General features: G+C 40.3%; 3 protein-coding genes across 7 annotated transcripts in view; 1 reads left to right on the forward strand and 2 right to left on the reverse strand.

The window, feature by feature from the left end:
• Positions 1-75: 75 nt before the first annotated feature.
• Positions 76-20976, reverse strand: ccdc24 (coiled-coil domain containing 24). Of its 5 annotated transcripts, XM_040018720.1 has the most exons (10): positions 20742-20973; positions 17660-17821; positions 13300-13487; positions 8343-8459; positions 8139-8243; positions 6547-6601; positions 2092-2149; positions 1676-1772; positions 1301-1449; positions 76-1159 (listed from the first exon to the last, which is right to left on the reverse strand). In XM_040018720.1, the coding sequence occupies exons 2-10, from the start codon at positions 17807-17809 to the stop codon at positions 444-446; spliced, it is 1635 nt and encodes a 544-aa protein (XP_039874654.1). In that variant the 5' UTR covers positions 17810-17821; positions 20742-20973; the 3' UTR covers positions 76-443. The 5 variants fall into 5 exon arrangements, 4 of the variants coding, with proteins under 4 accessions (XP_039874654.1, XP_039874644.1, XP_039874635.1 ...); XM_040018710.1 differs by having other exon boundaries at positions 76-1449; positions 20694-20973; XM_040018701.1 differs by having other exon boundaries at positions 76-1449; positions 20742-20972.
• A 66-nt stretch (positions 20977-21042) lies between these two features.
• zgc:113531 (uncharacterized protein LOC541359 homolog) lies at positions 21043-25259 on the forward strand. Its single transcript, XM_040018773.1, has 3 exons — positions 21043-21695; positions 22601-22730; positions 23019-25259. The coding sequence occupies exons 1-3, from the start codon at positions 21339-21341 to the stop codon at positions 23207-23209; spliced, it is 678 nt and encodes a 225-aa protein (XP_039874707.1). The 5' UTR covers positions 21043-21338; the 3' UTR covers positions 23210-25259.
• Positions 24843-27814, reverse strand: part of b4galt2 (UDP-Gal:betaGlcNAc beta 1,4- galactosyltransferase, polypeptide 2) — a 210820-nt gene continuing 207848 nt past the window's right edge. The window contains exon 8 of the mRNA XM_040018758.1: positions 24843-25388. Coding sequence (XP_039874692.1) covers positions 25304-25388 — 85 coding nt within the window. The 3' untranslated portion in view covers positions 24843-25303. The remainder of the gene's footprint in view (positions 25389-27814) is intronic.

Consider the following 27814-nt stretch of genomic DNA (forward strand, 5'->3'; position numbering starts at 1 on the left):
TTCTATCCCTTTGAAGAAGTGAGGCTCCATAAATGCTAAAGAAGTAAGTATTATTTCTCAGTTGCAGTGAATAGATAGAAAATAACCTGAAGAAAACTAAACAGAAGAAAGAAGAAGAGAAATAACAATTTTAACATAAACCAGTGACACACTCCGGGGCCTGATCAACCCTGGCATGGTCTGCTTGGATGAAGGTGTCTAGTGATAATGGCCGAAACACCCAGCAAAGTACCTTAAAATGAAAATATAGAGGGCATTCAAACCTAAATATATATGAGGAAATAAGAGGTGGCTCAAGACACCATACTGTATTCTGTTATTATTATTTTTTGAATCCTTACAAACCATGTAAAACATTTTTTGCAACTGTCAATCCATCCAGCTTGGAAATAAAAAATAAAAAGAGAAGGTAGATGACTACCACCCTCAGGTAGTAGTCGTCTTTAAGTTTGCACTCTCGTAGGAGGCACTGGCTGATGAAACCTCTGGAGAAACTGGGGCTCTGCTGGTTCTTTTGGCTGACTTGTGCTTCCCCCTTGTGGTTTTTTTGAAGAGGTAAAAAAATATTCATTAATCTTTGCTGGTGGTCGCTGACTGCATGCAGCTGAAGGATGAGATGGGCAAAGTGTTGCACACTGGCCACCCAGGTTTTGTTGCTCTTTGCCATCATTCCTGAAGGCACCACTTAAATTTCTAGAAGTCTCACCGTTGCTCTTCCTTCTGCATGTCTGTGCAGGAGTTCTCCGAGTTTCAGACATGACTGAATTCTCAGACATCTTCCTCCTGCTATCAGCATATGACTGTGCTCTCGCTGATTCTAAACTGCCTTCACAGCTACTATCCTGCTGCCTCTTTTGAATACCTGAATTCCATTTCGCTGCCACAGATTGGTCAGTACTTTTGCTGCTGCAACTTCCTTCATTACAGAGACCGCTGGGAGCAGGAACAGGTGACGGGGTGATATTGATGTTTCTTGGCCTGTACGCAGGGCTGCTCTTTCTCTCCCTCTGCGGTGACCATTCACACTCTCGACTTTGGCTGTGAATCCTGCAGTTTACTGATAAATGGGTTTTGTGAAGGGGTGAGTTTCTCTCAGATTTTTCTTCAAAATTAGCCGTAGAATCCGGGGTCCTGCAGGAAAGACCAGCACTGTCTTGTTCTGGACAAAAACCACACTGGTTATTATTTCTCATTATGTGGTCAGTGGTGAGGAGACCGTGTGTATGCCCAGATGTGTCAGCAGTGCTGCAGGTAGGTGTTTTGCTTGACTTTTTAAAAGCTGATGTGACTCTATGCTGACCGTGAGTCCTGGATGTTGACATCTTAGAGAGACGGGGTCTAGCTGGAGGCCTGGGTATAGGAGGGGACAGAGGAGGAGGTGGATGCGGTCTTAGGACTGATGGAGGAGATAAAGTTTTCAGACTCTCTGAGCTTTGTGCTGCTGTCAGTCTGTGGAAAAGGAATCAGAAGTTCACGAATTAAAGGAATTTTCATTCACAATGACAACAAAAAGAAGCAGTTGAAGGTATTTTTTGAGATTGTGTTACAGGAAAAGCGTCATCGTGTTCACATTCAAAATATTTAATGGAATGAGAAGACAAAAACAAGCAATGAAAGTGAAGCAGCTATTTTAATATTAATTACAAACCTCTCAATAATAATAATGCATACTAACCTGAAACCTTTCTTTGCAGGCAAAGGGGACGAAGGTGGGAACAGAAAGGGGCTGAGCTCCAAATCCACTTGTATAGCTCCTCTAAGTTCTCTCAGGTCTACAAATACACAAACACAACATATCTGAGATATGAAATGGTCTCAAATATGATTAAAACTATTTTGAGATATTGTGAATATTAATTACAAACATTAATGTAAGTCCCTGTCAATCCTAACTAATCCCTGAACGCCTCCTTGTACTCATGAACTACCTGTTAATCAGCAGAAGACAGACCCTGCATAGCTCATTTTTACATTCATAAATATGTCTTGGAATCACTTTCAAATTGTAAACTCAAATAAAGACATGTAACGCGTGTTGGACAAAATATTTTGCCAGCAGATGGCAGCAAATGCCAAAATTTGTGACTTAACCTGCAAGTGAAGGTTCAGATTTATGAAGTCCGCTGTGACACTTTTGTTTAATGTTTGCCTGCAAGAAACACAAAGCACAGGAGAAAAGAGAAACTTGAGAGCTCATGTTAACTGTGCAGTTCTACTCCTCATCGCAGCAGCGTTTAGCATAATGCTGTGGCACCAAACTAGGACACACTGGAAAAATAGGATATAAATGTATTAAACATGCTTAAGATGAGGCTTTGGAAATAGCAAAGGAACAGGGAAGAGGATAAAACTAACAGCGGGAGGAGAAGGAAAGGAATGTGTGTATGTGTGTAACCGCTAAATGATTGAGCAGCAGTGTTCCATCATAATTTGGCTTCAAACATCGATATCCATAGCAAATGAAAACCATAGAGCTCTGTGTGTTAGTGTGTGTCTGAAACTCACAAAACCAAAGACCTGATTGCAAAATGTGTCTTAATGTGCATGTGTTTGTTACCAGAGACTGGAACAGCCTCCTTCTCGTTTTACAGCAACACAAATACTAAGAGTCTTTATAGCCACCGCAGACTATTACACAAACACACATGCACGCGTGCGCACATGCACAAACACAGACATACCCACATAAACCCACAGGCCTGGAGACTGACAGATAAAGCACATACTCTGCCCTGTTCTCATAGTGGGATTCAAACCCAAACCTTCCAGTATTGTCTTTCAGAGCAACAGACAAAGTATGTGCGGTGCCACTGACAGAGAAGTGACTGAAATCTAAAACAACTCTAAAGCGCACGCACTCCAAAAATAGCCTGTGTGGTCCGTGTGGGGTTTGAACACATTACCACAGTGCAGACTTGGTGGTATTTTAGGAAAGGCTGTATGTTTTAGTGATTAATCTGATACATGAGAACCCAAATCCGCCTCTGCACGACGCACATTTACGGCAACTTCCTCGGCAGCTTAATCCTTCTACAAAATCCAGCTCAAAGCGGTATGACAGCCATCTTTTCATAACCTGAGGTGGTGGTTCTCTAAGATGGCTCTGTCAAGCTTGATCAAGCTGGTCAAGCAGTAAAAAAAAATAATACTTTCAGCATCCTGATGGAACACCTTATATAAGTTGGTTTTATCAAGTCTCAGTCACACTAGAGTAAAAATAAGCCAGCAACCTCCCTGTGACTACGAAAAACTGGTTGTCGCCTGGTGAATGCACTGAATTTTCTTCTCGTTTGGCAAAAACAAGAAGTTGTAGTGAACGCTTTCAACAGCAAGCCCATTGCACCTTTGACAACCTGTTTACAAGCAAGCGTTGGCCGACTCAGACTGAGTCGAGAAACTCTCTTACAAATTGGTGAAGCTTTGAAAATACCTCTCATTTTTATAAATGCAGACAGATTGACAATACATCGCATTCAATTTCAGTCAGTTTGGACTGATGAGCTCAACTCCAGTGCCACCTTTCTTTTTGCAATGGTGGGCTCAACTCAACTGGTTTTATTCTGGTTATAATCCTATATAAAAGCAAGTCTGTTCAGCACCTATGTTATTATACAGTTAAATAACTATCCTGCAGCAACTGCAACACCATTTGTGAAGGAATTCTTGAATTTGTCTTGCATATCTGAGGCTCTGGCCGGACTGTAGCATTTGGTGGAGAAGCTACACCAGTTTAACCAGAACTGCATAGTTTTTTAGGATGACATATTAAGGTCATTTTTAATCACATTTTACACAGTATAACTTTTATAAAGTCAGTATTGTCAGAAATGCATCACCATACAGAAGTAATAATACTCTAGCTGCTGCACTGTGATGTGCTCGTTTATCTCTGAGATGGGACTATATTATGTTGATTTTAGAAGCCAGGTGTGTAGGGTGAGGCAGCTTTGAGCTAGAGCAGGGCTGCTAGCAATTCAATAGAAAAAAACATGAATAAAACAAAGTAAAATAAAATGTAAGTTAAAAGCCAGCAGCACCTCTGATAGCACAAACAAAGATCAGTCCATCAGTTTAAATAAAGATCATATAAATCATGAAATCCCTGACAGACTCCAGTCCTATGACAGCAGTGAGTTAAAGCTGACTGCGATGTTTAGACTACATATCAGAGGCTCCACTGAGACGTACTCCTTTATTTATTATGAACAAATACGTTTCAGTAACTTTGTGTAAAGCTCAAAGCGTAGCCAAAGTCAGACTGTGATGGAAGAGATCAGTGACCTAATAAGTAATAAAGCTGTGAAGAGAGTCATGATGATGATTCCGATTTACCAGTTAGTGTCCATAAAAGAAAAAGTTCACTTATTAACAGATTATGTAAAATTGTGTGTAAACCTGTGCTGACAGCGCGGTCTTTACTTTAGAGTAAGGATGTTTTTTTTTTTTTTTACATATTTTCCACAGCTCGAGTGTTTTATACTCAGTACACTCAAACAAGGATCAGTAGAGGTGTGTGTATACATGTGTGAGTTCCTCCTATCTACTGTCATTAAGAGTTGTTTGTTTGGTGCTGGTCCAAGTCACTATCTCTCCCTCCTGCTAAGAGAAAATGGGTCATTATGACTGTGTTTAGGACCATTTTATGATTGGCCGCTACATCCAGCACTAAAAAAGCAATTAGCTCATACTGTAACAATCCCTATATGCCTGATATGCCTTTCTTTAATAGCTGTTTTAAAAACAATATAATTTAACTGCACTGAATAACTCTAAATCAATAGAAACCTCAGCTGTGCGTGGTAAAAAGCTTACTGGCTGACAGGCGTAGCATTTAGAACATGTGGTTGATTACGTAAACAAGAAAAAGCCCCCCCAAAAGTGTAGAAATTAAAAGCAGCCCTTGGAACAAAACAGAGGTTAACAATTATGATCTAAAACTCTGACTTGAACATTCAAATGTTTTCCTGCTTAGCTCTGCCTCTCCATAACGTCTTCCAATTTGGAGCAGAATCTGAATTCCCCTTGAAAAACACACAGAAAGAGAATTGGTGATTTAAAGAAAAATATACACAAGTCTGTGAACTACTTCTAAATCTTCACTGTCGATTCCTTTATGACCGCCTCAGATGTGGTGAGATTGTAGAGTTGTTAATAATCGAACAAGTCACACAGAAGATCCTGAGGCCAGTGTCGTTCCAAGATCTGAAGCACTCACTCTTAATAAGGTAATGATGACTTGCACAATGTAAGGCCAACATGGTCCCCACATCTGTGACTGAACATGCACAGTGAGTTCATGCCAATCGCACATCAGACAGCAGACACTTGCTTAAGGAAACAATTTCCTTACTGGCACTGATTGCAATCTCTTTTAAATGAGATCTAAGACAGACAAAGAAAAGTGGTTACAATTAACTTCCCACCGTCAGGCTTTTAAAGCTAACACATGCTTGGGTCACGTTTCCCCTTTATCTTCACTCTCCTACACGGGGTTTTACTTTGTCAACAATAAAAAGCTCAATGAGGGTTTCAATATTGTGTACCTTTCCCACTTTGTTTATCTTTTTAATGGCATCTTCGCCTCACAGGAACGTTTAAGTAATTTAAGAAGCTGTTTGCGCTTCAGGCACAACAACACTTCATCCACTGCTGGGTCCTTGAAAACATGCAGTGAACTTGAGTGTCTGTTCTTTGCTTAGGTTTCTAATATTTCCGAGAGAAGCTCTTGGCAATGCAACACTTGTAGATGGTCAGACACAAAAGGAGTGTACAGAGAGATAACTTCCACATCTGGGCAGCAGAAAAGTCCTACATCTGGCTAAACTCACTCTGTTTCTGTGATAACGTACATATGTAGTTAGATCGAGTGTGTGTGTGTGTAAAAATGTCTTTATATGCCATTTGATTGATTGGGAGGAGATTGATCTTACTCTTGGCTGGAAAAATGGAAAATACAAGTTCAGACTGAGGCTTTGCAGGCTTTTGTGAGCGTGCATGCATGCTGATTTGTGAAAATGTTCGCCTTTGCTGGGCTTCACCGCCAAAAAGAGAATTAGCAGGACTGCCTAAGGGACTGAAACTAAGAGGGAAAAACATATCTTTTGTCTTTCAGGCTAAAAATATGCTGACGCACGAGGAAGTCAGTGTAATGGAAACGATGAACATGCATCAAACAACTCAAGCTCGAAAAATGCTAAATGCTAAAAATGCTATTTTGTATGTAGATTCTTTCTCTGTAGCTGAAGAAACTTTGGATGAAGGGAAACTCTCAGTTTGGGGATTAAGAGGAAAAATTACACCTGAAGAAAAACCCTACTCTACAGATTATACTACATATTGATAAAGCACATATTATTCAGGCCTCACAGTCCTTCGCGATGCTCATAATTCATGGATTGTTTTGATGTGTAAAATTCACAGCTGTTTTGGTGCAGTCACCTGTAAATAACTGTAGGATTTTCATCAGTGTTGCACTGGCAACTGACAAAAAAATAGGTTGAGTAAGCATTCATTTGATAGGTGGCTGTTCCATCCTGATCTTCTTACCTTTATATGCTTCACCAGTCTGGTCAGTTCTTCACATTCCCCTATTAGGAGAGCTCTGCATGGATGGATAGACAGACAGACTGACAGATAAATATCAGTTTCAATAGGATGGAAAACACAGGCAGCGACAACAGAATAGGTGCATTGCTCAGACTTTATCCTCTGCAGTTTTCATACGGTACAGAGGAAACAGTGTCCTATTTTTCTTTTCCCTCCCTATCTTTGCCCTTCTCCGGTTACATAACCGTAGTAGATTTTATTCACTTCTTTCAAATGAAAAAGAATCTTCTGCTGGCTCTGGTCGGGTCTGGGATCCATTTATTGACAATGGGGCCTTTTGTTCTGGTCTAGGCAGGAAATGGGAGAAAGAGAGAGAGGGAGGGAGGCGTTTTTCTAAGGTAGCTCCAGCGACTGCTTTGCCCCGTGGGCCTCAGAGCGAGGGGTGAAGGAAGAAACGGAGGGATGGAGCGTGAAGGAGGCAGGGCAATGACAAAAGCCACAGAGGAAGGCTGAGGGGGAAATTAAGGGGAAAATGAGAGGGCTCAGAGAAACTCTGACTTTCAGAGTTACAAAGACCAAATATGAATGAGTCAGTCACAAAAAAAAAAATTATATGCAAGATGTGTCGCTGCTAGACTGTATTACAAAAACCAGGACAAGAGTTCATTCTTTAACTATTGTACCAGTGTGAACTGTGCTCTTTCCCAGTTTGGACCGCATGTATGCCCTTACGTTATTCCACTAAGTTGGGTGTGTATAGATGGTGCACTACAGGGTCATATATAAGGAGGTACGGAAAAAGATTTTAGGGGTCACAATAAACAAACAGAGCATATAGACTGGTTTGATTTCACAGAAGACTGATCGATACAACCGGTGCTTTCTCCGAACAGCACAATCCAAATAACAATATGTTATTACAAAAAGTAATGAATGACAACACTGCAAGTGTTTTAAGTACAATAATAAAGGTTCTTTAAAGGAAGGTGTGATAATGTATTTGCTTATTAAAATCTGGATGTATTAGGGCGATACTGCCGGATTTGTAAATAAATTCTAATCATTCGACCCTGAAGGGCAGACTTTGTGGATTCACAGCAAGCACTGAGCCTCTTTTAAAAAAATCATTTCACTAGCATTAAAAGATTTTCTGTTGTTTTGTTTTTCTTTTAGCTCTGTAACTTTGAGAACGTGTGACATCAATGTTGCTTACTTACACATACCACAGATACCCAGCAACATTCAGCGTTGTTTCGAGCCTCAAGTTTCAGGTTTTGATGCCTTGCCCTCAGCTTCTTAGCTTTAACAGACTGTCACTAAGTCCATCTATCTGCTATTTGGTGCCAAGTATGGTGAACATAAGACGGCTGCAGCTTCAGACAACAACCACATGTGAACACTTCAAATGACCCACAAACAGAAAAGCTGAGGGATTTAAAAACTTAACAAATAAAAGTCTGAAAGTAGTGCAGATCTGTACATTCAGATGATAATATTCCCTTTGGTACAAATGACCCAGTTCAAAGTTGATTCAAATACTTAACAAAAATGTTTTTAAGGCTTTTAAAATCCTTAACATGGCTCAAACTCACCTGAGTCGATCAACCACTTGGTCTATCTCGGTGACATTAAGCTTTCCTCTCACTGCTTCGATCTCATCTTCAGCTCTGGACTGGACTGAACAGCGGGAGTCCGGCCTAAAGAGGGACAGGTTGGAATTGAAGACAGAAGATTACAAGACTTTATCAAGTTCTGCATAATCTCAGTAAATTAAGCAAGCCTGGGCTCTTGCTAACCTGCTTCCACTGTCAGTATCTTCAGGGTTGGTGCAATTAGTGTGACATCTGTCTCGGTGGCCGAGGGCGTAGTTTAGAGTCTCAGGTTTGTACCGATGCAGGAGCTCCTCAACATCTCTAATACAAAAGAGCCACAGATTGAGCTTTTGCTTTTCTGCAGTTTTCCACAGCGGTTTAATCCTTTGCATTGCCTAAAAGAGGCTGAAACTGTATCCAAGCGCTTTGCACTTTTTCATATGATCTGCTAATGATTTCAGCGGCATGACAGCTACACTGCAGTAATACTGGTTGGAAAAGTGAGAAAAGTTGTGGTAGAATGTAATATAGAATATAATGAAGCATAAGCATAAGTTCAGTAAGAAAGATCTGTAAGCACTCATCTGCACTGGTGGTTTTTGCCTGCCAGTCTATTCTTTGTATCAGTCCCACTTTCACAGGCTCTCAAAACTCAATGCTGACATCACTGTTCTAGTCCAATCATCTTCTTGCCTGTCAGCTTCAACCCAATCAGCTTCCAATCTGTTTAATTTAAACCTCAGTGCTCTTCTGTCATTCTCTCTTTCAGACTTTCATTCACGCAACCCACTTCTTCCCCATCTCCACAGCACCCGAGTCACTCAGGGCGCCATCCAAGCCTTCATCTTCATCATCACCGCCCTCCAGGGGGTCCTGCCCTACTTCCGGTGGGACGCTGTTCTGCTACGATGGGTTTTTGAAATCTAATTGCCAAATAGCTTAACTGAATTCTGTATATCAATAAATCATGTTCTGCTATTCCAAATGGTCTCTTCTTATTGAATTAAATTTTTAAAACGTGTCCACAAGTTATCTTTAAAAAGCATGTATATCTCAAAGCAGAAAAGTTATACAGCAGCAGCATTAAATCTTCTTCACTCATGGAGAAAGCTAAACCACAGGGGCAGCTGCAGGTGAGGTAGCTCTCTGTCTGGTCCATTCTGCTTAATTTCACAGTCACTGCGCGATAGAAAATGCATGTTTTTATGCGAATCTGGCAACGATATGCATCTATGTGTGTTTGTGTATGTGTAAGAGATTGAATGGTAGGAACATCAGGACCACACAGGAGGAAGCCTACAAGATAAATCAGTCAGCTTTACAAGGCACACACCCACCCCCACCCCCACCGCCTCATACAAACGACTCAAACACAGAAAAATGCAGCACCGACTGCGTCAGCAACTATTGCTGAAACCAGTCGTGTCAGGTAAATGTCTAGTAAACCTTTTTTTTTTTTTAAAAGGTACAAATACTTTGTATGAGAGGTCCACACCTTGATGTATGTATTCTCAATTTTAACGCCAACAGAGCATATTAAATTAAACAGATGGTTGTCGAGCTCTACAGTGAAAGTGGTATCAGCGAGAAGTGTGTGTTAGGCTTATTCCTGAAAGCCATTCAGCCGATATGCACTTGGGACTTAGCCTAATTGAACGATCAAAGACCTGGATCACACACACAGTACCATGCATCAAGGTCAACAACTACACAGAAGCCAACTTCAAAGAGAAAAGGTGATTTGCGCTGGCACAGTCTGTGTGGCACCAATGCCTTTTTTTTGGCACTATTCCCTCCCAGCCAATAACAACAGGCTTCGTTTCTCGGTCTGAATGGTACTTTTTATAATCCATTTACATCCAAACTAGAGCACTTTACAAGAGTGACTTGTGTTTTGCAAGTGAGCGAGGCTTCAGTTTGTGTCTTGCTCAGTGACACGTTAATAAGACACTCTGCTGTTCTGGGCATCAGACCTGTAGCCTTATGGATATTGGATTGTCAGCTTAAACATCAGGCCTTGCTACCATCTGTAGAAAAAAATCCCTTTAAGATTGCTTCAAAATAAATCCCTGTCAACTGAGCTGTCATAACACGCACCAGTGTAACATTTTAGATTTTTTTTGATCCACGAACTAGATTCAGTAGGAGACTGTGGAGAAAGAAGTCTTAAATAAAAAAATAAAAAAACAGCCAGTCAGTGGAGGGCAGTGCTGGTCTGCTGGTTAACTTTGATCAAGACTGAAATATTTCTCAACTAATAGATGAATGAATTCGAGCATGGTGCTGTAATAGGATGTCACCGCTGCAACAGTTAGTCAGTTTGTGAAATATCTTCCCTCCTAGATATTCCACCATCAACTGTAAGTGGTATTACAGCAAAGTGGAAGCGTTTAGGAGCCACAGCAACTCGCCCATGAAGTGAATGACCATGTAAAGTTGCAGAGCGGGGTCGCTGAGTCCTGAGGTGCATAGTGCGTAAAAGTCGCCAACTCACTGCTGACTCTGTAACTGCAGAGCTCTGAACCTCCTCTGGATCTAACATCAGCACAGTGTGCTGGATCTAACATGTGCTGGAAGCACACAAATTTTCAGTACACAAACTGTGCTGGAAGCCTCATGGCACTGGTTTCTAGGCTTTACATTACCAAGCACAATGTTAGCATTGAAATGGAGTGGTGTGAAGGATGTGGCCACTGAGCTTGAGAGCAGTGGAAATGTGTTCTGTGAAGTGGTGAAATCACACATTTCTATCAGCCAGCATGTAATGCCAAAAAAAACTTTACCTGCCTGACTGTAAAGTTTGGTGGAGAAGGAGTGGGTTTAATACATCTTTAATTGGGTTGTTTTTCTGGAGCTGGGCTGAGGCCCTTTTTAATGCTTCAGACATCTTGGACAATTCTATGCTTCCAGCTTTAACAGTTTGGGAAAGGCCATTTTCTGCCCCTGCATGCTCCAGTGCACAAAGTAACATCCATGGTTGGATGAGTTTTGTGTAGAAGAACGTGATTGGCCTGCACAGAGCCCTGACCTCAATCCTAACAAGCACCTTTAGGATGAACTGGAACCAAGACTGAACCAGGCTGTGGTGAACAGTACTTTTCTGGATAAATGGCAAAAACAGACACATTCCAAAATCTCATTGAAAACCTTCTCAGTAGAGTGGAAGGTGTTATAGCAGCAACAGGGAGACCAAAGCCATATTAATGCCTTTGGATTAACAACTGGTTGTCATAAAAGCTCCTGTAGGTTAGATGTGTAGGTGGCCCAGTACTTTGACCATGTAGCGTAGACTTTATACAGAGTTTAATTCGTCTAATCAAATACCTGCAAATTATTCAACTTCTTGTGTATGTCAACTGTGTGCCAATCACACATAGACAGCAAAGAGGTGATAAAACATTTCCATGGTGCAATTTTAACTACTAAACACACAAAATAAGGACTTTTCTAACATTTATTTCTTTGGGTTTGGGAAATGTCAGTATTTATGGCATTTTTACCATTTGAAAGACATGATTAATAAAAACAAACAAACAAAAGATATTAGATCAACCCATAATTTATACCCACAAATAGCCCAAATGCAAATAACTATATTTAAAAAGACAAAAAAAGGACAACCTGATTGCCACTCAGTCTGCGCTGTTAGTGCAGACTGGGTGGCAATCGGGTTGGACTTTGGTGATACTTATACTGTAAACAGGGCAGGCCTTTGCTGGTGTCTTTCTTAAGGTGTCTTTATGGTTCTTTTTTAATTACCACACCATTTATTTAAAGTAAACTTCTTAAACTTCTTAATCCTTTCATCAAGTCCAATTTAAAGCCTAAATTTCTGATTATTGGCTTTTCACGACTTTTTAAAGGTCCACAGAAACCCACAGAATAAAAAGCTGCCTCCAGCCTACAACAGCCTGCACAAATTGACAGGCAATAAATGGTAAGCCACAAAGTGGAGTGCAATCCATCTTATGTCCTAAAAGGCCTCAGCAAAACTAGAGAAGTCATGCGGCAGCATTCCTGGCTGCAAACTGCAAGTTGCTGGGGTAGTTGCTACCTTAAACATACATAGTCTCAGTCTCTCACACACACCTACTCACAAAGGCATTATGTCTTAATGTGAGAATGCAGGGCAGTGCTGGTAACCAATATTGCTCTGCCAATGGTTTTATGACATTCTCCAGAGTATTTTAATGCATGTCATTAAATTGCCAGTTGTTACAAGCTTATCTCTGACCTGCATTGTACGATTAGCTGTAAAACTTTTAAAAAAAAGATGAAAAAGCAGGAATTAGGAAGTTTTATTACTACTTCTTGAGAAGCTTATAACTCCCTGATGACATATAAAGCAGATATAGAGTACTAAGCCTCAAAGCTGTCTCCCTGAGAGCCCTTCACTGGATCTCAATCAGCCTTTCTTTTCCTTCAAAGTTGTTGCAATTCTATACTAACTTTTCACAAGATTTTGAAGATGAGTATTTGGCTCCCATTTAAAGTAAAACATATCTGCAGTTCGACAGAGCTTGCACTGAGTGCGAGTCTAGTGTTTGCAGTCATCTATCACTGTGTCTCGCTCCTATAATTGTCCTATTGTTCCTCAATTCCCACACCAGTTCCCGTCTCCAAAAACCTTTGTCCTTCTGCTTTCCCATGCCATTTGTAACCGACATGGGAGCACAAAATAGCATTTTATGGTACTTTTTGTGAGGAGGGAGAAATGACGTAAAACGTGTGAGACCATGGTCTTAACTCATCTGATCAGCCCACCTAATGGCTGGTGAATAAAGGAAAGACATGAATGATCAGGGGAAAGAAAGAAATGTATAAAATGGGCATAAAAAGTCAGGATAAAAAAAACTAATAAAGGTTTTAATTTCTTAAGAAAATGTTCAGTGTATTGTCACTTAGTCCTGGGACAGACTGGTGACCTGACCAGGGTGTACCCTCACATCTCACCCTATGAGAGATGGGACAGGCTCTAGTTAGAGTGGATAGATGGTAATATTATCAAGATAACAAATCAAGTTATTCTCCAAACTTTGAAGTGCATTTCAAGGCTGTAGCAGAGACTGGTGTTGCAGAAACTGATGAATAAAAGCGCCATAACTAGTTCATTAAGCATGTCCAGCAGTGTTGATCTGAGTATGTGAGATGTTACACCTACCTTCCTGCCCTGCTGGCTTTCTCTCCGAGAGTCTGTAGTAACATCTTGACCTCAGCTCTCAAAAGCTCTTTCACAGCAGGGGGGTCAACTAGAGGGGCACCCTGCAGACGTGGGAGCGGGGTCCCCGCCACACCGCCGTGCTTTCCACTTCGCTGGTTCTCCTGCCACATCTTGTGCCACATCTCTGCCTGCAAAAGGTACCACAGCGAGACAAGTGTTTAAAAAGTCCCACATTTACTCATATCTACATGGAAATGTAATTGGTGCAAAATACAAGTGTGCAGGGAAAATTACCATGAGAATTATGAAACGCCCATCGGCCTATTTTGTTACCACTGTGCACAAGTTAGTAAATCAATTTCATTTGGAAACAACAGGTTTGTGCAATCTGTTTACAATCTGCATACTGCAACACGCCCACGCCCACCTGGAGGTGAAGCAGAGAAAGTGATGACAATGATGTAAGACAGAAGCCTGCATAGCTAATAGGCTGGAAAGCAGGGGGAAACTGAAATAACAGAGGCTCACAAGCGGCAGAATTCAAAAAAGGTTGGACATGAAAGTTGAAATGAAAAAGACCACCAAAAAAACCAAAAACAAAACATGTGGAGGGAAAAAAATCCAAGTGAGAAATCCTAATTTTTAATGAAAGCTATTGTAATTATTATTATTATTATTATTGTTGTTATTATTGTTATTATTATTATTATTATTATTATTATTATTAGTAGCAGTAGTAGTTGTAGTGGTAGTAGTGATTTTAAAGACTTGTGTTTAAATTACCTTAATTTGTTCTTAGGTCAAATTCAGGTAGGATAATACTAATAAATCACATTTAAGCATGAAATATTCATACACACAATTTATCCACAGATTTGTAAATGGGCTGGTTATTAGTTGAGTCCACATGGAGTATGCTCCAGATACTGACTTTGTTGGCAAGCTTCCTGCCTAAAGATGACTGGAAGGCAATTATTTTAACAATAACATTTATTTCAGGTCAGCAATATGAAAACAATGTGTGAAAAAGATAAACTGTGAGAAGAGTAACCCATAATTCTATACTGATTCATATGAAAATGACAGCATAGCGTTTGTATTCATAGAACTATTAAGATTGAAAGCAGTGGTTAACAAATACAAAAAAATATCCTGCTAGTTACTTTAAAGGTAATCTACTAGTATTTACTCAATGTAAGGATACAAGTAGTTTCTCTCACAGTGACTCAGAAGTTCTACACTGAAAAAAGAATCTGTTAAACTGAGGGACAGATAAATATTTCCACTGACAGTGCAAATACTAAATACTACAAGGAGCAGACATTTTCTTGGCTGTCACTGATGCAAGAAGAGCTTGTTTACTGTAAACTGTTGTGCACAGTTGACAGTCTTCTTGGAACAGGAAGAAATACAACTTCTACATCCACAGGGACAAAGGAGAAAAAAAAATCGATATAAATCTGAAAACGACATACACCGTTAGCATGCTTTCACACCACACTGGCTACTATATGTCTTGGGCTGAAAATTAGACAAACACCTCTGTTCATTTTGAGGCCAAGAACCTTTTTATTCTTTGTAGTGCGTGTGAATGCTCATGCCTCAGTGAAGTCTGGATCCCATTAGCACCTCGACACCTGTTGCTTGCCAATCATTTATGTCATGATGCAAAGACTTTACTTCAAAAGAAGGATATTAAACATAGCACTTCTGGTCTTTGCATGTGTATGTGTGTGTGTGCACATCCTCTCGTAACGCCAGCATTTACACCCTATCATGGTGAACACATACAAACACACTAGCTTCCGCCATGTGCCTTTGGGTGTTGAGGTGTTTATATTAAAGGATTCATGGCTCACTGGCTAATGAGTTGTTCCTGGATGTTTTTCCCTTTTTCCTCAGCAGTAAGCCAATCTCATCCAAATGCTATTTCAAGGGAACACCGGTGAAACGTTTCAGTTTTGCTGAACTACTTAAATTGGGTTTTTGAAAATATTTAACTTTGGGGATGGATTTCATTCAGCTTAAAGAGAGAAAGACAGAGTGAAAGTGAGAGTTCAGGGAGAGATCGGGCCTTATAGGGAGAATCTAATATTTTCTCTGATCCTGCCGCCTTAGACAATGAGGGCCTTGATGGAGGGAGGAATGGCAGCGCTGAGGAATGGAGGAGTCACCTGCAGATCTGCTATTACTTTTCACAGTGGCTCACTGAGGAATGGAAGGCATTATGTGGCTGCAAGAGAAACATAGACAGAAAAGAGAAAGAAAAGACATACAGAGAGCCGTGGAGAGAAAAATGAAAGTGATCCATCCTAAAGTAAATGTAAAGACTGAATCAAAACCTGAATGTACTTGTGTGACAGTCAGATAAGGCCCTCTCTGCTCTATTTTTCCTGAATAATTCTCAGAGCTTTTAGCCTCAAGTCTGTTATTCCACCTGGAGGCTTTACAGTCAGACACACTGAACTGTAGATGAAGAAATATCAGAACAATACTCAAAGTCACACACACATACACATGCAAGGGTACAGGCGCACAATCAAAGCTGACGCACACATACACACAGTCGAGTCAAATTATATGTAGCTAACAGTCTTATCAACAGTTGAGGATTAGCCTCTTTAACCCTGTTATACCGACCCCCTGAGTGACTCAGCTTACTGAGCTTCTTTCTGTGTGTATATAGTGTGTGTGGGGTTGTGCATATGCTGAATTATTTTGCAGTAGTGAGAAGGAGTACCTGCATGCCGTACAGTTGTCGTGTGGATTTCACATAGAAACTGCTACAAATATTATATGTGGTAAGAATCTACATGGCAGGCCTCTAGAGCCGAGTTAAACCACATCCAGGTGGTTCCCTTTTCTTTTTTTTGTGTGAGCAGTGACTGAACCATTGGGGCACGGCATGGAAAGGAGGGCTGTCTAACACATGGAAAGATTTTAGTACTAAACAAGCAGAAGAAAGAAGCTGGTAAAGAGTGAATGGTCTGCATTTAGTAGTGGCTTTTAACCTCAGAGGCTCTACAAAGCATTTGCAGTGTTTCTCATTCATTCATTAACACACACCAAATGCTGCCACTGCAAGGTGTTTGGCTTCACTGTCTTGCTCAGTTACACCTCAGAAACTGGAGGAGTCCAGACAATAAACAGCCAAGCACGAGAAATTTCTGTTCCTCAGCAAGAAGGTGGTGAAAAGAAAGCCTACAAACTTGATCTTAAGTGCAGAAGCACAACTGTCTGTCTGAGGTCTGTCATTTGAGTGTTTCAGCTTTCACTTATTTCTTTAGTCAGCTGATCATAGATTCATTAGAAATTATCTTTTACAGTTCTTTATTTTTCTTTATTGAGGTGTTGGGTTGCTTTTTAGGGAAAAAGAAAACATATGATGCCCTGACTTTGCACTTTTTTTTGGAAGGTACATTTGACTGATCCCTTATTTCCCAAGCGTCGCCACAGTGGATGGATCCACGAGTTGATTTGACACAGGTTTTATCCATCTCACGGAGTGCACTGCTGTCTCTAATCAGGGGTCTACATGTCTGAGGCAAAAATGCCCACAGAGCCAGATGCACTTATTAGAAAAAAATGCTTTTTAAGAATTCATTATTTGAGAAAGAAAAAAGGACAGACAATAGAAATATGTTTTACCACAGCTTTGGTTCAGTGGTTGTATCACATCAAGCCACAGTATGAAAGCTGGAATAAGATATTTCAATTTGAATGAATATATAATTACATTTTGTCAGTTCTTCACAGTTTTTTATTAATGAGTATCAGGAAGTCACAGTTTCTTCCCTGACATGTTTCACTTTGACTCTTCTCAAAACTTTTCCTCTTTTAATGAACATTTTCACCTCAGTCTTGATTTTAAATGTGCTTGTTTAATGAGTTGTGAGCCATTTCAAGTCCCTGTAGGTCTGAGAGTTTAGCTGCTCTGGAATAAATATTGAAGTCTGTCTGGCTCACATTTAGATCTCATTGTGGCGCCGTGCCAGCTAACCCACATTTCACTTTTATTATGGAGTCTGGGAATTGTAAGTAATGAATATATGCAGCAAAACTAACCTACTTACACAGCCTTAAACCAGAGTCCTTAAATTGTTTGGCTAGGAATGCTTAGCTGAGCAATGTTTTGATTTGCTTCTGCCCAAAAGGAAATTCTTGCAGAAGTTGTGGTAGTACTTTTGTTAAATCCTGCTAGAAACAGACCCAGCGTGAATTCCTCAAAGAAATAAAACCATATGAATGATGAAACAATCTGCTGACTGTGAAGAGGGACCTTCCAACTTACAAACCAGGTGTTGTGGTACTGTATGCAGACAGAAGACATCAAACACTGGAGTTATAAAACTTCTCTCACCTCAGTGTGCATGTCCGTGTACACATCTACCAAGGAATGGCCCAGTGCGGTGTAGATCTTTGGCAGCTCTGACTCAGAAATATGTTCAGCGATCAGGCCCCATAGGGACTGGCCAGGGCCCCAGACCTGGCTTTCATCAGGTGACTGCATGTGAATGGCAATCTAAGAGTGAAGAATACAAATTATTGTGGAACATAACAACATACACTGGTGTGAAAAGGTATTTGCCCCCTTCCTGATTTCTTTTATACCCCCCATATTTAAATGTTCCAAGTAACCAATGTATATAATACATTTATTTATACATATTACAGTGGGGCAAAAAAGTATTTAGTCAGCCACCGATTGTGCAAGTTCCCCCACCTAAAATGATGACAGAGGTCAGTAATTTGCACCAGAGGTACACTTCAACTGTGAGAGACAGAATGTGAAAAAAAAAAATCCATGAATCCACATGGTAGGATTTGTAAAGAATTTATTCATAAATCAGGGTGGAAAATAAGTATTTGGTCAATAACAAAAATACAACTCAATACTTTGTAACATAACCTTTGTTGGCAATAACAGAGGTCAAACGTTTACTATAGGTCTTTACCAGGTTTGCACACACAGTAGCTGGTATTTTGGCCCATTCCTCCATGCAGATCTTCTCGAGAGCAGTGATGTTTTGGGGCTGTCGCCGAGCAACACGGGCTTTCAACTCCCGCCACAGATTTTCTATGGGGTTGAGGTCTGGAGACTGGCTAGGCCACTCCAGGACTTTCAAATGCTTCTTACGGAGCCACTCCTTTGTTGCCCGGGCGGTGTGTTTTGGATCATTGTCATGTTGGAAGACCCAGCCTCGTTTCATCTTCAAAGTTCTCACTGATGGAAGGAGGTTTTGGCTCAAAATCTCACGATACATGGCCCCATTCATTCTGTCCTTAACACGGATCAGTCGTCCTGTCCCCTTGGCAGAAAACAGCCCCATAGCATGATGTTTCCACCCCCATGCTTCACAGTAGGTATGGTGTTCTTGGGATGCAACTCAGTATTCTTCTTCCTCCAAACACGACGAGTTGAGTTTATACCAAAAAGTTCTACTTTGGTTTCATCTGACCACATGACATTCTCCCAATCCTCTGCTGTATCATCCATGTGCTCTCTGGCAAACTTCAGACGGGCCTGGACATGCACTGGCTTCAGCAGCGGAACACGTCTGGCACTGCGGGATTTGATTCCCTGCCGTTGTAGTGTGTTACTGATGGTGACCTTTGTTACTTTGGTCCCAGCTCTCTGCAGGTCATTCACCAGGTCCCCCCGTGTGGTTCTGGGATCTTTGCTCACCGTTCTCATGATCATTGTGACCCCACGGGATGAGATCTTGCGTGGAGCCCCAGATCGAGGGAGATTATCAGTGGTCTTGTATGTCTTCCATTTTCTGATGATTGCTCCCACAGTTGATTTTTTCACACCAAGCTGCTTGCCTATTGTAGATTCACTCGTCCCAGTCTGGTGCAGGTCTACAATACTTTTCCTGGTGTCCTTCGAAAGCTCTTTGGTCTTGGCCATGGCGGAGTTTGGAGTCTGACTGTTTGAGGCTGTGGACAGGTGTCTTTTATACAGATGATGAGTTCAAACAGGTGCCATTCATACAGGTAACGAGTGGGGGACAGAAAAGCTTCTTACAGAAGATGTTACAGGTCTGTGAGAGCCAGAGATTTTCCTTGTTTGAGGTGACCAAATACTTATTTTCCACCCTGATTTACGAATAAATTCTTTACAAATCCTACCATGTGGATTCATGGATTTTTTTTTTTCACATTCTGTCTCTCACAGTTGAAGTGTACCTCTGGTGCAAATTACTGACTTCTGTCATCATTTTAGGTGGGGGAACTTGCACAATCGGTGGCTGACTAAATACTTTTTTGCCCCACTGTATATGGTCCAGGTATTGACTACAACACTTTGTCCTGCTGCATAACAAACTGATGGTCAACATTCTCCTAAAGGACTTTCTGGTAGAACGCAGAATTCATGGTTCCATCATTTATAGCAAGTCGTCCAGCTCCTGAAGCAGCAAAGCAGCCGCAGTCATGATACTACCACCGTCATGTCTGGCTGTTGGTATGACGCTCTCTTTATGAAATGCTGTGTTAGTTTTACGCCAGATGTAACAGGACTTAAACCTTCCAAAAGGCTCGTCAGTCCACGGAACATTTTTCACAAACACTTGGGAATCATCAAGATGGTTTCTTTTGCAAATGTGAGATGAGACATCAGCAGCATTTTTGCTCAGTCGTTTTCTTACTGTTGAAGCATGAACTCTGACGTTTACTGAGGCAAATAAGGCCTGTGGTTATCCAGATATTGTTCTGGGTTCTTTTGTTTGAATTATTGACAGACTCTTTGAGTAATTTTGGTAGACGGGCCACTTCTGGGAAGGTTTATCATTGTTTTCTTCATTTGTGAATAATGCTCTCACCGTGAATCCCAAAGCCTTAGAAATTCCTTTGTAACCCGTTCCAGGCTGATAGATGTCAATGACTTTGTTTCTCAGCTGTTTCTTGAGGACTGGAGTTGGACACCCCTGCTTTAGATCGTGACATGATGTGCAGCTTTTTGCGCTCTTTTTGCCTACTTCACTTTGTTAGAAGCTTCTATTTAAGTAATTTCTAGTAGTTTATAAATAGGAGGGGAATGGAGTAGAAGAATCAAACTGGGTAATAAGCTAAAACTTCAGGCTACACCTTTCTGGCCAAATATTTGCAGTCTTTTGTTGCTTGTTGTTTTCATTTTCATAAATAACACCAAAAAAGAAAAGAAAAGAAAAGAAAAATCGTTATGTAATTAACGTCAGCAGTACTACACAGTATTTTCTTTCCTGGTAAATGGTGCTGCCATGTTTCAAACCAAACGGGCCTGCTGACTTAATAAACTTTAGCAGCACTACTGAAAATGACTGACAGGAGCAGAAAGTAGGAGCTCGTTTAAACCGATGTAATGTAAGTTTAACACTAAACGATACAAAACACGCTGTGTGAAACCTACTTACCAAATGTGTTTTAAAAAACACTGTAGCCAAAGAGGAAGAGAGGCTCACCTTTTCGATGTTTGATGGGCGTTGAGCTTGCGAGACTATGGTATCTAAGGATAACAATTGAGTTGCTAGGGAGAGATATCGCGAGATTTGTCTGAACCGTTAACACAGAGACTGCACTCAATTAAATCCAGGTAAACTTGGTATATTGTAAAATAAAAATAAATACAAGACTAAACAGATAAAGCACAATAAGAGCAAATTTAAAGGCGCAGTAGGCTTCAAGTATCACACAAGGCCACGAAGAACTCTTGTAGGAGGCTGACGTCGTGCGTGTTAAACTAGGGAGGGACAGGTTTCAGCTTAGTAACGTTAAGGGCAAGCATGTACTCTGATGAGAGCAGTGAAACTTTCCCCCTCATGCTCCCAGCCTCCACTCCCTTCCGGACTCCTTGCCTTGCAAAAGTGTGCGCAGACCCGGCAGACCGCTGTGGAGAGGTTCAGGATTTGGGGGGCTTTGTTTTTAACAATCTAACGAAGAAAAGGTTTTGTTTGTTTTTTCAAATCTTGGCTGATCGCTCTACTAAACCCAAGTAGGACTACAGTGCAAGTTTCCCTTCACTAACGAACTTTTACTCATTTGGATTAATCAGCTAGATTATGGAAACGCTTGTGAGAGAGCGCCTTTCCTTAGCGCGCGGGATACGCACGGTCCTTCTGGCACTCGTACTATGCGCGCAGGCTTGTTTTGGCTTTTCGGTCGCTGGACAGCAGGAGAGCACCTGCGAGGCCAATGGCAGCATTTACTACATGGGAGAATGGTATTTCCTGGACTCTGATCACTGCACTCAATGTGAGTGCACCGCTGAGGGCTCCGTGTGTGCCCGCACTGAATGCACCTCTCTCCCAGCTGCATGTATCCACGTTAGCCACTACCCCACCGACTGCTGCCCCAGGTGTGAAAAAATTGGGTGCGAGTATCGAGGGGTGGTGTACGAGCTAGGACAGAACTTCCAGGTAAGTCAGTGCCACATAAATAAACATAACCTATTGGAAAGGTCTAAAAATTTGTCTTTTTAGGCCTAAATTTTTTTTTTTTTTTTTACACTTTTTCTATATTTACTTTGATATACGTTTGTGAATCATCAGGCTTTGAAGAAAATGTAAGAGGGTTACAGGTGTGCATTGGTTGAGACGTCCATCGATAATAGTTTAGTTTTGTAAGAATAGTGCTCAAAGTAGCAGCAACTATTTAGAAAATGGCCTACAAGTGAAAATGTCAGCATCGTCATCCTAAAATGAAGCACCTTAGTGCGCTTATGTCAATAGTATTATTTAAGTAAATCTTTTTGACGTCAAAGCTGTAGTAACTGTACTGTACTGTAAATGCATCACAACAATAACAGTGTACAAGAACATTATAAGAATACATTATTCGAAAGAATGACTTGAACACTAATAATAACAACAACACTTAATAGAAGTTCTAAAATGTAATTATTATCTAAATGATCTGAATATCATAGAGATATTCTAGTAACACAGGGGAGCACCAGTTGGTGTTCAAACTTTGGGTCTTCTGGTCTGTTTCATGCCGCCCACTTGTGCAGCCATTGTTCCCAATCGTTGTCTCTGAATGCATGTGTCAGAACCAAATGAGGATGAGCTTTGATGAATACTAAAGCCTAAACCAGATATCCGTTTGTATGTAATGATTATGCAGTAGTAAATTGGAGGTAAATGGCGCCCCCTTTTGAGTTGGTACGAGGATTAGTACACGCTTTAAAAAGGATACCATTATACATAATTCGTGTGCTTGCTAGCAGTGACTAACCCGCATTTACATCATGAGGAGATTAGGAAATGATCCCTGCTGGGTCTCAGTGTATGTGTGTGTTTGTGTTGGTGTGTGTGTTTTCCAGCCATCAGAATGTGAGCAGTGCACTTGTGACAGTGATGGCATTGCCCGCTGTCTTGTGGCAGATTGTGCGCCTCCACCATGTGTCAACCCTGTCTATCAGCCTGGGAAGTGCTGCCCTGAATGCAAGGAGGGTATGTTAAAAACACAGTTTAATAAAAGTAGAAAGTTAAAAAAAACACTCACAGACAGCATCACAGAGAGAACATTTATAAGACATTTATCTTTTTTTTTTTTTTTTTTTATAATATGAGCATCGTTTTCAAATGTTGTCATTTAGACCCATTCTAGTGTGGTCTTGTTTTGTTTTTGAAAATTGGTTTAAAATAGGGATGAGTGTAGTTACACAATGCTATCCATTTGACTGATTATGTGTAGTATCTGTTAAGTTCCAATTACCTCTTCTTCTCCTCTCCCCAAAGGTCCTAACTGCTATGTTGATGGATCACGCAGTAAAGTGATTCCTGCAGGAGAGCCCATCTGGGTTGACTCCTGCACCAAGTGTCGTTGTCACGACGGCCAAGATGCTGGTTACTGGGAGGGAAATCGCCTCGCCACCTGTTCCCGCCTCAGAAACTGTAAACCTCACCAGCCGCCCACCCAGCAAAACTGATTCTCTGTCAGTAGGTAGACTGTCAGAGGTCTACATTTCTTAAAATACATGTTGTTTAAAGAAGCAGTATGTTAATGTACCGTACAGTACTGTGCAAATGTCTTAAGCCACCGGTTCTTTCTTTTTCTTTTTGCTAGAAAAATGGGAAATAGCTGCATAGATTTATTTAAACTTGTGCAAACACACATAGAAATGCATAATAAAAGGCAAAAACAGAGTTTGTATTATGCAGAGGAAGGGCATCTGTCAAGGAGTGAATAACAGATGGATCAGCTGAAAGGCCACATACAACTCTCAGGTCCTGTGTCAGGTCTTTGCTGGATTTTAAGATGCTGTTTATATGCTGCAGATTTTTGTTTGGGACTGCCACTTTTCCTCCACTTGTCCAGTTCCTCAAATTCCTTAAGTTCACACTGCACACAATGTCAAAATATGACAAGTTTTCTGCTAGAAGTTCTTTCGGACCTTCGCTTCTTGTTGGTGCAAAAATATTATTTTCTGTCTCTCAGATTGTGTTAACTTTGATATTTTTTGTATCATGTGCCTAAACATATGATTTTAAATTTGCTAAATTGTCTCTTATCTAATCTCTCTTACACTGGTTCATCTCTTGAGTTTGTTTGTTTTTTTTATTTTTATAAAAGACCGCCCTTCAAAAATAATCAAAACAGCAAAGACCGTCCAAAACGGTCCAAAGAAAAAAAATTGCAAAACCTCTCAAAGTTTGGAGAACTATTGATCAGACCAATTTGAAAAATTACAATAAAGCCTGCCTACTTTGAAACAAAATATAAAGAATGACATGTGGCTCAAGACTTTTGCACAGCATTGTACCTTAGGCAACAGGACAAGGATACCTAATCCAACATTTCAGTGTAACAAACAACACTAAAGCTGTCACTGACAGGACACTAGCTGAGAATTATAAGAACTTCAAAAACACAAAATTAGGTTCCAGTAATGTTGTTTTAAAAGGACAACAAACACTCCAACACTTGTTCCCAATACCTGCACTACTACAGAAGAATCTTTAATGAAACAAATCTAACAGGAACAAGTAAATTAAACGACCCTTGAGTAGTGGCCTTCCTATCATGATTGGTGTTTTTCTGAGAGAGAGAGATGAGTGGGCTATTGCAGACCTTGGGGAGGGCCAAGGAGGTATTTCAAGCATCAGAACAAAGCCAATGTAATTATTGGATGACAAGAAATGATAATTGACCTGTCACCAGCTGATGCAGCAGTAAAATGCATGCATCACTGTGATGCAATTTAGACTAGGAAACAGCAGAACGGAGCAATAAACAACTTTGTGTCTGTTCTATAAATATTGTAGTTCAATTTCCATGCTAATTGAAATATAATGTATGAGAGTATGGCCTGACATATGACTGTACAGTAGTTGTAGACAAGTGTAATATTTGAAAGCAGGGGTTCATTTAGGAGAATGTGATTTGTACATGTACACTGTAGAGCAGAAAAAAAACAACAATCTGTAACCCGCAGCTTTGCTCATTTTTCACAAGAAAGGTGTAGCTTTTATACAAACAACCTTCTACATTATTTACACTCTCCAAGTGGAAAATTATGATTTACTGTTTTCAGAATGAAATGTAGCATGAAGTATATTGTCTTTTTTTTTTTTTTTTTTTTTTTTTAAACAGAAACATTGATAGGCAGCAGGCCTACCTTCTGTAATTTGTCATCATTTCTCACTTTGATCATGAGGGACATTTCATAGAAAAAAACAAAAGTGATTTCAAGTTTAAAACTCTGTGTTTACTGCTTTGACATTACATAATAATCTCGGGCTGCTGCTGCCTGCATCAGTGCCATTGATCCATTGTAGCTAAATATCATTAATAAGCAGACGCTGTGTTTGTATTTCACAAAATATGAAATAATTCCTACAAGTGCAGCTTTCAATTTACTGGCTGATATGAAGGGAACTGATGTGATGTGATGCTGCATACCTTTTTTGATAATCCATACAGGTGTGCAGAGAAAATGTGCAAAAATTCTTCAAATTAAAACTCCTTTTTCATGCCCATGAAACTTGTCTGTTTTGAATTGCTTCTTTTTACTCCGAGTGACTCATTTACTGTGCTTCTGTCTGTGAGGACACCTGCCCGATGCCCCTGCAGAGCTTTTCTGCTGACAATGGGAAACAAGCAGCTTCCTGGAAAAAAAAAAACAACAGTAAAGAACCAGTAAACTAAAACAACAAGAGGACGAAAAGGCTTTTGTGTTGTCGACTTAACTAGAGGACAGAATTTAATTCAGTTTTATTTATATTACTATGAGCAATATAAGTGAGAAGTGACAGTGGGAAGGGAAAACTCCCTTTTAATAGGAGGAAACCTCCAGCAGTGCAAAGCTCAGGGAGGGGCAGTCATTTTCCGTGACTGTTTGGGGCTGAGTGGAGGAAGACAGGTCAAACAGAGTATAAGAATAGAGCCTGAGAACAACTAATGAATAAATGCAGAATGGTGTAAAAACCACGAAGGGTGAAGAAGAAGCACTCAGGAGAGAAAAGAGGAAAAAAAGTCTGCAGAAGTTCAACTGGACTGTTTGAGATCAAGAGGAAATATTCAAAGAAACATGAAACACACCATCATCACAGTATCTTTTTAACTGCAGATTTATTGATTGTATAGAAAAAGTAGGTTTGATATGATTTAATGCATTCTATATAAGATATAACATTTTCAACATTCAATGTACAAAAAGAAAAAAAAAAAACATACAGGTACAGGAAATCTTTAAAAACACCCACAGGCCTGAAAGTCCCGTCTGCCATCGGCAGCAGATGAACAAAAAAAGTATCAGAAAAAAAGCGCTTTGAATAGTTGAACCACCAGGTTTACCTGACAGCTGGAACAGCTTCAAAAGTCAAAAAGTCCAACAAGAAACATCAAGCACTCCTCGTGGTTCTTTCAAATACTACTTATGCTAAAGTTTCTTCTGCTGATTTTTACATCTTTAACCCACATTTTATACACACTGCACTGCACCCATCCCTCTCCTGCTTCAAATTATACCTTTTTTCAACTTTCTGTCAACTTCTCATCTCATAAAGGCTTCCCAGAAGGATTGATCTTACATTTAAAGGGACACTCCACAAATTTTACAGTTCAGTCTATTTGTTTAGGTGTGACTTGAAATACCACAGTGCCCATGAATTCCTGCTGCCTTTGCCATCGAGGAGAAGGCAGCTGAAACTGTGTTTTGAACTGTAGTTCAAAGTGACTTAAAAGGTGTTGAACCCACTCATAGTTGATCCACAGTTAAGGGCAGAGCATGCAACAACATTTTAAGCCCATGCAAAATGAACCCAGCGAATATGAGTCAAATTCTTTATTAATCTTTTGGTAAACAGGGAAGTAATTTTAATTCTTTTTAAAGGGTTTTTTTCTTGACTGCCCAAAATGTCCAATTGCACTTACCAACTCTATGAAAGATTTTTAAACTTCTATTTTAAAGCTAACCGCACAGCTGGGATATGTTGGCCTGAGTGGCCACAACTTTACAAAGCACATTAAATTGCTGCACTGTCCCTTTAATATGGCAAGAATGGAGAAAATAGTGATGCCATCATTTTATCTGCCTTTAATCTTTGATTATGTTTAGATAACACAACAGGTTTATAAGACAATTTTAAAAAAAAAAAATGATGACTGCATTAGAAATGAAACTAGTCCTTAAAATGTCATCCCACATCCCTCAACAATGACTTAAAAGAAGAACATGATATAGAGGTGAATGAATCTGTAATATTGCACTGCGTGAGCTGTAAACACTTTAGAGAAGGGATCTTTGTTGACCCCTGTGTGCAGTCTGACAACACAAAAACTCACCAGGAGACTACTGCTTAAAAAACAAAAAAATAGGATCAAAGCACAGAGAGAAAAGTGAAAAATAAAATGACGACATCCAAAGAGGACATGAAAAGAAGGGAGACGCAAGGATGGGGATGTGTGCCGAGAAAGAAGAAAATGGAGATACAGTAAGTGGCCCGGACTTCACAGACTCAAAGAGAGGCCCTGTCAATATCTATTGAAAGTCGAAGCACCCTTGTGAGGCACGGCTGCGCCTGAAGTGGGTTCATCACAAAGCACAACAGTGTGCCATTGCCACAAACAACCTAAACTGGCAGAGTACAAAAGAAGAGGCATTAAAAAGGGAGATGGTGCAAAAAAAAAAAAAAAAAAAAAAAAGAGCGAGGGAGGGGTGGACAGTTTGAATGAACGTGTGTGCTCGGGTGTGTGTGTGTGTGTGTGTGTGTGTGCAGAAAAGAGCGTTGATACCTTCCAATAAGCTTGAGGCAAAGATAACAGAGAGACAAACAGATGGGAACAGTTTTGCCTCAAGGCTAACCAAAGAGGAGGCCAACGGTGCTCGATTTTCACCAAAATAAAAGCCCCAAATTGTTCTCTGTGGTTCAAATTGCAGTCGCAAGACTTTATGCAAACCCCCTGCCACTTTCATGAAAACATACTGCAAATGCTTTCTTTTCTTTTTGCACCGAAACAAACATTTAAATACTTTCAATCTCAAAACACACATTTCTATCGCGTTTGCCCAAAAGAAAGAATTCAAGATAAC

This window comes from Simochromis diagramma, unplaced genomic scaffold (assembly GCF_900408965.1).
Source record: "Simochromis diagramma unplaced genomic scaffold, fSimDia1.1 OVJJ01000205.1, whole genome shotgun sequence".
NCBI lineage: Eukaryota > Metazoa > Chordata > Actinopteri > Cichliformes > Cichlidae > Simochromis > Simochromis diagramma.

Excerpts from the sequence above, each read along its gene's own strand:
- ccdc24 (XM_040018710.1), bottom strand. The coding sequence starts at position 17,809 with ATGCAGTCACCTGATGAAAGCCAGGTCTGGGGCCCTGGCCAGTCCCTA. Across the intron at positions 8,244-8,342 it reads GATACTGACAGTGGAAGCAG|GCCGGACTCCCGCTGTTCAG; the intron begins GTTAGCAAGAGC and ends GTCCCTCTTTAG. Across the intron at positions 6,602-8,138 it reads CAAGTGGTTGATCGACTCAG|AGCTCTCCTAATAGGGGAAT; the intron begins GTGAGTTTGAGC and ends CCATCCATGCAG.
- zgc:113531 (XM_040018773.1), top strand. The coding sequence starts at position 21,339 with ATGGAAACGCTTGTGAGAGAGCGCCTTTCCTTAGCGCGCGGGATACGC. Across the intron at positions 21,696-22,600 it reads AGCTAGGACAGAACTTCCAG|CCATCAGAATGTGAGCAGTG; the intron begins GTAAGTCAGTGC and ends TGTGTTTTCCAG. Across the intron at positions 22,731-23,018 it reads CTGCCCTGAATGCAAGGAGG|GTCCTAACTGCTATGTTGAT; the intron begins GTATGTTAAAAA and ends CTCTCCCCAAAG.